The sequence below is a fragment of the Portunus trituberculatus genome, chromosome 20, assembly GCF_017591435.1.
Source record: "Portunus trituberculatus isolate SZX2019 chromosome 20, ASM1759143v1, whole genome shotgun sequence".
Lineage (NCBI taxonomy): Eukaryota > Metazoa > Arthropoda > Malacostraca > Decapoda > Portunidae > Portunus > Portunus trituberculatus.
This window is the reverse complement of record NC_059274.1, coordinates 8,237,501-8,249,765: the sequence shown is the minus strand read 5'-3', so window position 1 is coordinate 8,249,765 and position 12,265 is coordinate 8,237,501. Positions and strand designations below refer to the sequence as shown.

Genomic DNA, 12,265 nt, shown 5'->3' with positions numbered 1-12,265 from the left:
AGATGCGGTCATCGGTGTGTCTCTTTTCTCCTGACATTTCGTCACACGTGTTGCACCATAAACAACTGTGGTCCATTGTTATATATGAGTACAGATCTCACCAACACCCGCAGACGTTCCTCTCCGCTGCAGTAGCTGGAAAAAATTACTGATTTCTAGCACTTTCGCATATTTTTTTTCGTTCTTTTTCTTTATTTTTCCCAACCAGTAAGCCATTTTAAGACATTTTATTTCTAATAAATCTATCGGTTAAACAAGTGTGTGTGTGTGTGTGTGTTTCACTGTTTGATCTGCTGCAGTCTCTGACGAGACAGCCAGACGTTACCCTATGGAACGAGCCCAGAGCTCATTATTTCCGATCTTCGGATAGGCCTGAGACCAGGCACACACCACACACCGGGACAACAAGGTCACAACTCCTCGATTTACATCCCGTACCTACTCACTGCTAGGTGAACAGGGGCTACACGTGAAAGGAGACACACCCAAATATCTTCACCCGGCCGGGGAATCGAACCCCGGCCCTCTGGCGTGTGTGTGTGTGTGTGTGTGTGTGTGTGTAATTCATATCGGTCGTCAGCTGGTCACCCAGCCAGTCTTCCCCATTACGGAGCGAGCTCAGAGCTCATAGACCGATCTTCAGGTAGGACTGAGACCACAACACACTCCACACACCGGGAAAGCGAGGCCACAACCCCTCAAGTTACATCCCGTACCTATTTACTACTAGGTGAACAGAGGCCACACATTAAGAGGCTTGCCCATTTGCCTCGCCGCTCTGGGGAGTGTGTGTGTGTGTGTGTGTGTGGTTACAATGTCTAACTTTATACATTACGTGCCATGGTGTCATCTCAAGGACAGTCTTATGTTTCAGTCCTTCGACAAGGTTGCGGGTTTACGAATAATGAACTGCGTCTGGTCTAACAAGAGCAGCCCTTGTCACGATGAGTTACAAAATGAAGGCCGACGGGGCGTGCCACAAGGGGAGGCTAGGCATTGTAGGAAGCTTGATCGTCAGTCTCCCGCCATCACTCTTGCAGAGAACACCCAGCAACGCCCTCCTCTTCACCCTCACTCCAAGTCTCCGTCATTATGGCCGAAAACGGTGCGTCGGTGTTTATTTGTCTGTCTGTTTACCTATTCATATCTATCCAGTATGTTTATTTCTGTGTTTGTTTCTGTTTATGCATCGCGGTCACCATGTCTATATTTCTAGTCTAGTCTATTCAAGTGTAGTCTCTCTCTCTCTCTCTCTCTCTCTCTCTCTCTCTCTCTCTCTCTCTCTCTGTCATTATGGCAAAACAGTGACATACAGATAACCTTGAGTGTTGGAGCATGATTTTTTTTTTCATGCACCTCTTTCCAACATCACAGGATGTGCCATTGTAGTGACTTTTTTCTTGATTCACTGAATAGGACAATTGCCTAGTGATCTGAGCAACTTCCAGAGAAAGAGAGAGAGAGAGAGAGAGAGAGAGAGAGAGTCATAATCCAACTTTTTATTCATAATTTTCATAATCGTTAGTTATTTGGAATGCGAGGGTTAATGAGTGAAGGCATGTGTTTCATTCAAGTTCTAAACGTTGTTACATTATAACTAGAGGCTTTGGACAATTATATTTTGATATCGTACTCATATTTATTTTAATGATATTTTAGAGAGTTACTTTTAGCAATGTGGATCAGTTAATAAGTTTCAAAGCTTGAGATGTGTATACTTTATATTTCAGGCCTAGCAAATCACACCATCATAGACAGTAATGTAGATTCAAAACTCCAGACGGGCAAAGTAAATGATTCATTATCTTTATTGTCCTCCGCAGCGTTGGCAGAACAGAACGGGAGGGACGTGGACACGCCCGATGAAATCTTGACGCCACACAGCCTGGTGACTGAGAATCACGTGCGAGCGGCGCTTATTGCGGACAAGGGCGCCGCCGCACGCCTCACCTCCTACAAGGTTGTGGATTTCACCAAGAAGGGCGACAACTACGCGTGTGTGGTGAGCAGCGTGGAGGTGAAGTACGAGCTGGACGGCCAGAGCTGCGAGGTGGTGTACGTGGTGAAGCTCAACCCTTGTAGGAAGTTTGAGTCCATGAAAGAATTCATTTCTAAATTGTTTGAAAAAGAAGCCAAGTTCTACTTGAACCTGGCGCCGGATATGAACTCCATTCTGAGAGAAATTGGCGAGAAGACACTCAATTTTCCAAGATGCTTTCACGCCAGTTTGGAGGATAAGAAAGAAATAATATTCCTGGAAGATCTACGGTCACTGGGCTACAAGATGACTGACAGAAGGCAAGGTATGGACAAAGCTCATGTCACCCTCGTGTTGAAGGAGCTGGCAAGGCTTCACGCTGCCTCCGTTTTGCTGCAGGCCAAGAAGCCTGAGGAGGACATCTGTGTCACGTACCCGTCTTTAGAGAAAGGCTGGATCCATTTCTTGAAAAAAGAACAAAACTTTAAGCTTATTTTTGATGGCGGCATGAAGAACAGCAAGGAATTACTCCTCCAACTCGGGGGTTATGAGAGAGCCACGGCTTGGATCGACAATCTCCTCCCTAACTTTGTGGACGTGTTGCATGAGCAGGCGCAGCCCAGCAAGCTGAAGGTGGTGTGCCACGGGGACTCCTGGAACAATAACTTGCTCTTCAGGTGAGAAAAACAAACAAGCTTTCCCTCTTACATAAGAAAAAAAAAAACAAATCTTATTTGTTAATTTTGTAATACCTCACAACATGTATACCTGACAGCTTGGCAGATGCCAGGTGAGATTGTAATATTAACATACTGTAGCGTTAGGCGTAAAATGTGTGTGTGTGTGTGTGTGTGTGTGTGTAATTCACCATGGTCGTCTGCTGGTCACCCAGCCAGTCTTTCCCATTACGGAGCGAGCTCAGAGCTCATAGACCAATCTTCGGGTAGGACTGAGACCACAACACACTCCACACACCGGGAAAGCGAGGCCACAACCCCTCGAGTTACATCCTGTACCTATTTACTGCTAGGTGAACAGGGGCCACACATTAAGAGGCTTGTCCATTTGCCTCGCCGCTTTCCGGGACTCGAACCCGGCCCTCTCGATTGTGAGTCGAGCGTGCTAACCACTACACTACTCGGTGTGTGTGTGTGTGTGTGTGTGTGTGTGTGTGTTTATATGTATGTATGTTTCCTGCAGATATAGCGAGGATGGTGATCCCGTGGGCACCATGTTACTGGATCTGCAACTCTCTGGCTGCTCATCCCCGTGCACAGACCTGAACTATCTCCTGTTCACGAGCGTGACAGGGGAAGTGAGAAAGCCAGAGCTTAATAACTTCCTCTCTACGTATTACGACAGCTTTTGCAGCGTGCTTGAAGCTGGCAGTCACGAGGTTCCCTTCACGAGAGCTGAACTGCAAGAAGATTTTAAGAAGAGAAACGTCCACGGTGCTATATTCGCCATGGTGCTTCTGCCTTTTGTCATTATGGAACCTGACTCGGTGATGGACTTGGAAAACGGCACAGACGAAGACATCGATAATATGATAGAGGAGATGAATGAGAAGTCAAAGATTCAGTGGGAGAGTAATTCTTTGTTGCGTCCGAGGTTTCTGGCTATGTTTGACGAGTTGATGGAGTCGGGGGTGATTCCCTGAGCATCACCACATCACCGTCTGCATGTATGTATAGCTCTTATGGTATCATGATGTATATATGGTGAGGATACACAGCGCTGCAGGTGTTGCGCCTTGCTGTTGGGACGACACGAGGAGAAGGATCACACATAAAATACTTAGGAAAACTAGATACCAGGAGAGTTGCTGGTCATTAACAAGTGTAAGCTTACTGATGTATTGTTACTTGTTATCTACGTGTTAGGGAGCAACAGAAGGGCCACACTGTCTTGTCCATTCGCCTCGCTCCTAACCATAAAGTCGAAGGAGACCAACAGAGAGGAGGCATGCACTGAAAATTATGATCTCTCTCTCTCTCTCTCTCTCTCTCTCTCTCTCTCTCTCTCTCTCTCTCTCTCTCTCTCTCATGTTCATATATTTCTTCACTATATTTCTCTAAATACATAAACCAGATAACTGTAATAACTTAAGAATGTAATAGTAGTAGTAATACCAATAGTAGTAGTAGTAGTAGTAGTAGTAGTAGTAGTAGTAGTAGTAGTAGTAGTAGTAGTAGTAGTAGACTAGTAGTAGCAACAACAGCAACAGTGGATAATAATGAATAATAATAATAATAATAATAATAATAATAATAATAATAATAATAACAACAGTAATGATGATTAGACAGAACATTAAACTATATTTGATTTATGTACGCAATGTGATATACCTGAAATATTCCATATTATGGCACTATTTTCTAAGGATCTGTATTTGGAGAGAGAGAGAGAGAGAGAGAGAGAGAGAGAGAGAGAGAGAGAGAGAGAGAGAGAGAGAGTGTCACTCATATCGGAAGAGTCGAGAGGCATTGCTGAGATCTTTCTTCGGATCCATTCTTCAGCTTCAGTAAATCTTCCACATATGTATCTTTTTTTTTTTTTTTTGTGTGTGTGTGTCCTTCCTTTTCTTCTTCTCTGTTATTCTTTTAAAAGCCAAACCTTCGATAGTGTCTCCTACAGCGTTCTCACAGACACACGCAGATCCCTTTACTCAGTACAGAAGATTACCTAACGTTATATTGAAAGCCTATAACATTATGAACACACACACACACTGTAAAAGTAGTAGTTGTTGCTGTTGCCATATTCTAATGTGTGTGTGTGTGTGCGTAATTCACTTCGGTCATCTGCTGGTCACCCAGCCAGTCTTCCCCATTACGGAGCGAGCTCAGAGCTCATAGACCGATCTTCGGGTAGGACTGAGACCACAACACATTCCACACACCGGGAATGTGGCGAGGCCACAACCCCACGAGTTACATCCCGTACCTATTTACTGCTAGGTGAACAGGGGCCACACATTAAGAGGCTTGCCCATTTGCCTCGCCGCGCCGGGACTCGAACCCGGCCCTCTCGATTGTGAGTCGAGCGTGCTAACCACTACACTACGCGGTGTGTGTGTGTGTGTGTGTGTGTTATTCACCTCGGTCGCCTACTGGTCACCCAGCCAGTCTTCCCCATTACGGAGCGAGCTCAGAGCTCATAGACCGATCTTCGGGTAGGACTGAGACCACATCAACACACAACACACTCCGGGAAAGCGAGGCCACAATCCCTCGAGTTACATCCCGTACCTATTTACTGCTAGGTGAACAGGGACTACACATTAAGAGGCTTGCCCATTTGCCTCGCCGCTTTCAGGGACTCGAACCCGGCCCTCTCGATTGTGAGTAGAGCGTGCTAAACACTACACTACGCGGTGTGTGTGTGTTTCACTGTTTGATCTGCTGCAGTCTCTGACGAGACAGCCAGACGTTACCCTACGGAACGAGCTCAGAGCTCATTATTTCCGATCTTTGGATAGGCCTGAGACCAGGCACACACCACACACCGGGACAACAAGGTCACAACTCCTCGATTTACATCCCGTACCTACTCACTGCTAGGTGAACAGGAGACACACCCAAATATCTCCACCCGGCCGGGGAATCGAACCCCGGTCCCCTGGCTTGTGAAGCCAGCGCTCTAACCAATGAGCTACCGGGCGTGTGTGTGTGTGTGTGTGTGTGGCGGGATAGTAGTAACTATAATAATATTGCGGCAAAAAAAAAAAAAAAAAAAATGAATAGAGAGGATACCCCTGCAAGAGTGCGTTCTCCTTACTCTCCTGACTATGTATGTGTGACCATCATCGGACTCGGAGAACAGCGGAGGTAAATATTGAGTAGACGCGCGTCGTGCTGTGTGCTGCAGTCTGCACGTAGGGACACCTGAACATCCAAGCTGGCACGGCAGCCAGGTCGCCCAAGTTCAGGGAAGGCATAGAAGGGTGTGTCGGGACGCCCATAGCCAGCAAATCCTTCTGTGGTGGCCAGGTGAGGTTGAAGTGTCAGGTGGGTGCATGGTGCGAGGGATTCCGCCGGGTGGAACGGTTGCTTACCAAGATGAGGGTCTTGATCCCTCATCAGTCTCTTCTGCATCTTCCAACCAAAACTACTAATGTACCGCTGGAGGACTGCAGGACGGTTGGCTAGTTTTAGCTGCAGAACATAACTCACAAAAAGACCTAGCTAACAATACTCATGAAGACGATGACCCAGGAATTGTTCAAGCAAATGTTTGAAGGACTGGAGAGATTGAGCTGACACAACTATTTCAGGTAGAGAATTCCAGATGTTGATGACCCATAATGAGAAAAAACGACTTCTAACGTCAGTGGAGTGATGAGACACTAAGATCTTCAAACTGTGGTCCCTTGTTCTACTCAAAGTGGCTCTAGAAAATAAAAATAGACCATTTAATTGAGGACTCAAACCACTCAAAATCTTCCACACTTGAATCAAATCAGCTCTCAACAATCTACCCAGTGGCGTACTAAGGGGAGGGCGGGGGGGGGGGGTGCGGTCCGGGCCTGGTGACAACCAGAGGGGGGTGCCATATGAAGAATACAAAATTGTATGAAAAAAATTCTTGGATAATATTCATAAACCTTTGCAAAAAGATAAGGATGACACATTAGTACATTACATAAAATTACCCTACCATGGCCATTTGAATTTCGTGATTCAAAAAACTTAATCACTTACTGAAACAACACATTCCAGAAAGAAAGTTTAACTTTATTTTCTGTAACTCTTATACTCTGAAATCCTTCTTTCCTTACAAAGATTCAATTCCTTCATTCCTAATATCTGGTGTTGTGTATGAATGTGTTTGTTCGTCGTGCAAGCGACGATATGTTGGCGAGACGAAGCGCAACTTCATGCTTCATGTTGCCGAACATAAGGGTGTCTCGGCACGAACTAGGGAACCACTTACACAACCCCAGCTGTTTTGCCTTGCTTCACTCGGCAGCCCCCCCCCCGCCCCCAACATCCACCTTTGGGAGGGGGTGCACAGGAATGATCTGCCCCAGGTGCCAAATACTCTAGGAATGCCCCTGAATCTACCCTTAATAGAAAACAATTTCAGTCTAGATAATCTTTCTGAGTATGGTAGGTCACCAAAACCTTCAACCTTTTTATTCCACCTCCTCTGAACAGATTCCAGCATGCAAACATCACCCAGGAAGCCAGTACTCCAAACAACACTACCAAAGTCAATAATTGGCCGAACATGTGTGACAAAAATCTGATACATGAAAGAAGGTGATCTGCATAAGGTTCCTCCAAGAATGTTGCTGGCAACACCATTAGCTTTGCAGCAAATTTCATGGATGTGAAGGTGGAATTTCAGTGTTGGGCCGACTAGAATGCTAAGGTCTCGAACAGAATCTTTATGAGGTCCTGGTGCACTGAAGAGTCCCAAGGCACCACTGTGATTCACTTAAGGGAAGGCCAAACAGCTGGGTAAAAAATATTCATAAAAAAAAAAGTTTTCAATATTTTTGCCTCAAAATTTCACAATTTGCTTAAAATCTAGTTTCTGATAATATGTCAGACGTAGAAATTTTAGCTTACGTTGTTGTGACGGTTATGACGGTTATGATTTAAAAATTAACGGAAATTCACATTTTCATTGTAGAGGTACCAAATTTTGCATGGTAGTAGTTGAATAGCATATCAACAATTCTACGTGACATTTTTGCTATATTCGTTATAGTTTGTGAGAAATCGCTTTCACAAATTTATGTAAATGATGACGCCACTTTTTTCCCTGAAAAATGCTCCTGAACCATTGTTTTTCAATATATTTCAAAAAAGCCCACGTAAAAATGTTGATATACTCATAATGCATAAGTATGGTGATTTTTATTGAAACCCATGAAGTTTTCTTTGCACAGCTACGCATTGAAGTTGTTTTATTGACGTTTTGAGAAAAACGGGTTTAAAGTTTGTAGTATGACATATCTATGGTAATAATTGCAAGATTCAATTTTTTTTTTATTTGTACAACAAATATGTACTACACATATACTGTATTTCCCGGCCAAAACTTGATTCTTGGCTACTTTTCCTGTGTAAATATACAAAAAAATAGAAAAAGATGTTTTGAGCCCATTTTACCATTTCAGCTGTTTTGCCCCCCCTTAACTAAAGCCTTGTGCATGTGAGCCATAGTACCATGCCAGTATTTCAGATTGACTTGTAGTGTAATGATGTATGTATTTATACTATATTTTTATGAGTGTTTGTTTTGTTTCAGTGTGAGTTTGAGATGACATCCATTGTGAATTTTGAGGGTATTTGGGGTGTGGGGGATGAGACGCCACACTGCTACCTGCTCACAGTGGACGACTTCACCTTCCTGCTGGACTGTGGCTGGGATGAAAAATTTGATAAAGACTATTTGGATCGTCTGACAAAGTAAGTTGAGTGAGGGGTTGATGTTTGCTTGTGTTACGAATACGTAATTAGGTTAAGATGGCATTGCAAAACATTTGATATTCTGTACTTAATTTGTTTTTATTTTTAAGAGTTAAGGACAAAAGAAAATGAGAAATTTACTTCAGAGGACATTATTATGTGAGTGTCTGTTTAGAGTTACACAGGAATGTTATATATATATATATATATATATATATATATATATATATATATATATATATATATATATATATATATATATATATATATATATATATAGATGAACTGAATAGGAAACAACTGATGGGATTGAAATGTAATGGAAGAATTGTTCTGTTGTGTGTTATGTTTACGTATGTTACTTGTTTATACTCTGTTGTGCCAGCCATGGTATGTGTGTGTGAAGTTTGCTTGGGAAATGATAGGTAAGAGAGCTTGAAGGAGAAAATAGCAGCTTGATCAGGTACCATGAACATAAAGATAGTAGTATTGTGTATTTATCTGTTTTCATGAATGCTATGAAGGTTAAAAGAGAAAATGTTTATCACACACAAACATCCTTCCTACTAGAATCCTGCCACGGGTTGACTGTGTCCTCATCTCCTATCCTGACCCACTGCATATGGGGGCCCTGCCATACATGGTAGGGAAGTGCCAGCTCACCTGCCCTGTGTATGCCACTGTACCTGTGTTCAAGATGGGCCAGATGTTCTTGTATGATTGGTATCAGGTAAGGAATTGTCCAAACTGGTGACATTAACTACCTGGGGCAATACAGTTTGCCTTTGTGTATAGAGTACAGTAACTGCTTTCCTTTACTCATTTGGTATTTTTCCTTGGTTACATGAGAGATCACATTAGAATCATCCTGTCTGCTACCACTTTATCTACTTGAACATTTCTGTAGCTATTCCATCTATACCTCTGCCTTCGTTACACTAGTCAACTTTGCAGTTTTTTTTTTACCTCCATCCTCCCAATTTCTTTGCATAAGCAGTCTTTCTCTGTCTGCTTTTATATTAGTACTAAATAGTTTTGGCTTTCCTTACTGTCATCTCATTCATTAAATGGTGTGTATGTGTGTATAGGAAGTGCTTTTAATGTTTTTTTTATTTATTTATTTTTTTTTCTACAGAGTCACCATAATTATGATCTGGTGGAGCATTTTTGTCTTGATGATGTGGATGCTGCATTTGATCTCATCACCCAGGTCAAGTACAACCAGAGTATACCCATGAGAGGTAAGCAACACACACACACACACACACACACACACACACACACACACACACACACACACACACACACACACACACACACACACACACACACACACACACACACACACACACACTTGGAAGAGGAAGTAGAAGAAATAAACAGAATGGGACCATATCAAGAAGGAAAAACAAGACCAATTAAAATACTACTAAAATCACAAGCAGCAACAGAAGAAATATTATATAGAACAACAAAACTTAGAGAAACAGAAGGCTGCAAGGATATCTATATAAAGAAAAATAGAAATGAGGAAGAAAGGAAGAGATACAATGAACTGGCAGCAGCAGTAAGGGAAAAGAATAATGAAAGGTCAGAAGAGGAGAAGAAGGCATTTTTGGAGAATTCTAGGAGACAGGATAAGGAAATGGTATATAAACGAGAAGGAAGAGAAAAAAGTGGAACAAGTTTAACTAAAAATGATAAAGGCAAAAGACTAAAAATGATGTATACGAACATAGACGGGTTTTATCAAGTAAATTAGAATTAAGAGATTACATAAGGAAAGAAAATCCAGATATTGTATGCCTGGCTGAAACAAAACTAAATGAGGCAATCAAAATAGATTTGGATAATAGGTATAATGTATGGAGAAGAGACAGAGTGGGTAAAGGAGGAGGAGTCATGATAATGTTAAGGAAGGAGATAGTGATCAACCAAGTGGAATGTGGGAAGGAAAAGCAGAAGTATTGTATATTAAGATGCATATTAATAAAAAAGAGTTAACAATCATTGTAACATATGTGCCACCAAAAACAAATTCATGGACCAATCAAGAATATAAAGACATGATAGATGACACAATAAGGAGTCTAATGAGAATCGTTAAAGAAAGGAGAAAAGTGATATTAGTAGGAGATTTCAACTGTAAAGAAGTGGACTGGGAAAATTATGAAAGTGGTATGGGGGAAGAAGCCTGGGGAGAAAGATTCTTGAACCTAATGATAGACAATATGATGGACCAGAGAGTAAAGGAATGCACAAGATTCAGAGGAAACGACGAGGCGGCGAGATTGGACCTAGTTTTTACAAGGGGTATACAAATGAATGATGATATAAGATATAAGTGCCCATTGGGAAAGAGTGACCATGCAATATTAGAAATAGATATAGAAGAAGGAAAGGAAGATAGAGACGATTCATACAAAGGAGACCGATTAAATTACAGAAAGGCTGATATTGAGAATCTCAAGAACTATTTTAAAACGTAGACTGGGAGGAGATGGAAAACTCAGAGACAATGCAAGACAAATATAACTTATTTTTGGAAATATACAAAACAGGAGTCAGGAATATGTCCCAAAATATAGACCAAAAGAAGAAGGAAAGAAAGATTGGTTTAATGCAAGGTGTGCTAGGGCAAAGGAGAAAAGAGATGGAGCATGGAAAAGGTGGAGGAGAAATAGAATCCAACAAACAAGGAAAACTTCAAGGCAGCGAGAAATGAATATGTTAAGGTGAGGAAGGAAGAGGAAAAGAACTTTGAAAAGATATTGTCGAAAAATGTAAGGAGCAACCAAAATTGTTCTATAGATTCATAAATGGAAAAATTAGGCAAAAGAAACAATAGAAAGGTTAAAAGGAGAGAACGGGATGGTGGAAGACCCAAAAGTATGGCAGAACTATTAAATAAAAATTCCAGGAGGTCTTTACTAAAGAATCCAAATTTGAGAGGCCACAGGGTAATAGAGAGACAATCTATATGAAAGAGATTAAAGTAACCAAGCTTGAAATAAAAGAGTTAATGAAGGAACTGGATGAAGAGAAGGCAATGGGACCGGATGAAGTCTCAGGCAGAATACTGAAAGAATGTAGGGAAGAACTAGCAAGTCCTATATACAACATCATAAAATGCTCAATAGAAAATGGAACAGTGCCAGTAGAATGGAAAAGAGCTGAGGTGGTTCCCATATATAAGAGCGGAAGGAAGAAGAACCTTTAAATTACAGACCGGTATCACTAACTAGTGTAATATGCAAGATGTGTGAAAGAATAATAAAGAAACAATGGATCGAGTTCCTTGAAGACAACAAATTAATATCAAATAGCCAATTTGGTTTTAGAAAAGGACGGTCTTGTGTAACTAATTTATTGAGTTTCTATTCTAGAATAGTTGATAGAGTACAAGAGAGAGAGGATGGGTTGACTGCATCTATTTGGATTTAAAAAGGCGTTTGACAAAGTGCCACATGCAAGATTACTGTGGAAGTTAGAGGAGAAGGGTGGCTTAAAAGGAAGCACATTGAGATGGATAGAAAATTATTTGAGGGGGAGAGAAATAAGGACGGTAGTTAAAGATATGAAGTCCAAGTGGAGAGCAGTAGAAAGCGGAGTGCCACAGGGGTCAGTATTGGCACCAATACTTTTCCTCATTTATATTAACGACATGCCAGAAGGAGTGAACAGCTACATAAATTTGTTTGCGATGATACGAAACTGTGCAGAGTTATAAAGCAAAAGGAGGATTGTGAAATACTGCAAGAAGACCTAAATAAGATCTGGGAATGGAGTAAGAAGTGGGAAATGGAATTCAATGTGAACAAAAGCCATGTCATGGAAATGGGAAAGAGTGAAAGACGACCTG

General features: G+C 41.8%; 2 protein-coding genes across 2 annotated transcripts in view; both read left to right on the top strand.

The window, feature by feature from the left end:
* The first annotated feature begins 911 nt into the window (after nt 1–911).
* On the top strand, nt 912–4,310 carry LOC123506581. Its single transcript, XM_045258796.1, has 3 exons — nt 912–1,105; nt 1,824–2,655; nt 3,179–4,310. Exons 1-3 carry the CDS (start codon nt 1,093–1,095, stop codon nt 3,636–3,638), a joined length of 1,305 nt encoding a protein of 434 aa, XP_045114731.1. The 5' UTR covers nt 912–1,092; the 3' UTR covers nt 3,639–4,310.
* A 1,476-nt stretch (nt 4,311–5,786) lies between these two features.
* LOC123506663 (probable cleavage and polyadenylation specificity factor subunit 2) overlaps nt 5,787–12,265 on the top strand; it is a 31,734-nt gene continuing 25,255 nt past the window's right edge. Inside the window, exons 1-4 of the mRNA XM_045258911.1 lie at nt 5,787–5,973; nt 8,243–8,403; nt 8,974–9,133; nt 9,539–9,644. Of these exons, the coding sequence (XP_045114846.1) occupies nt 8,255–8,403; nt 8,974–9,133; nt 9,539–9,644 (415 nt within the window). The 5' untranslated portion in view covers nt 5,787–5,973; nt 8,243–8,254. The remainder of the gene's footprint in view (nt 5,974–8,242; nt 8,404–8,973; nt 9,134–9,538; nt 9,645–12,265) is intronic.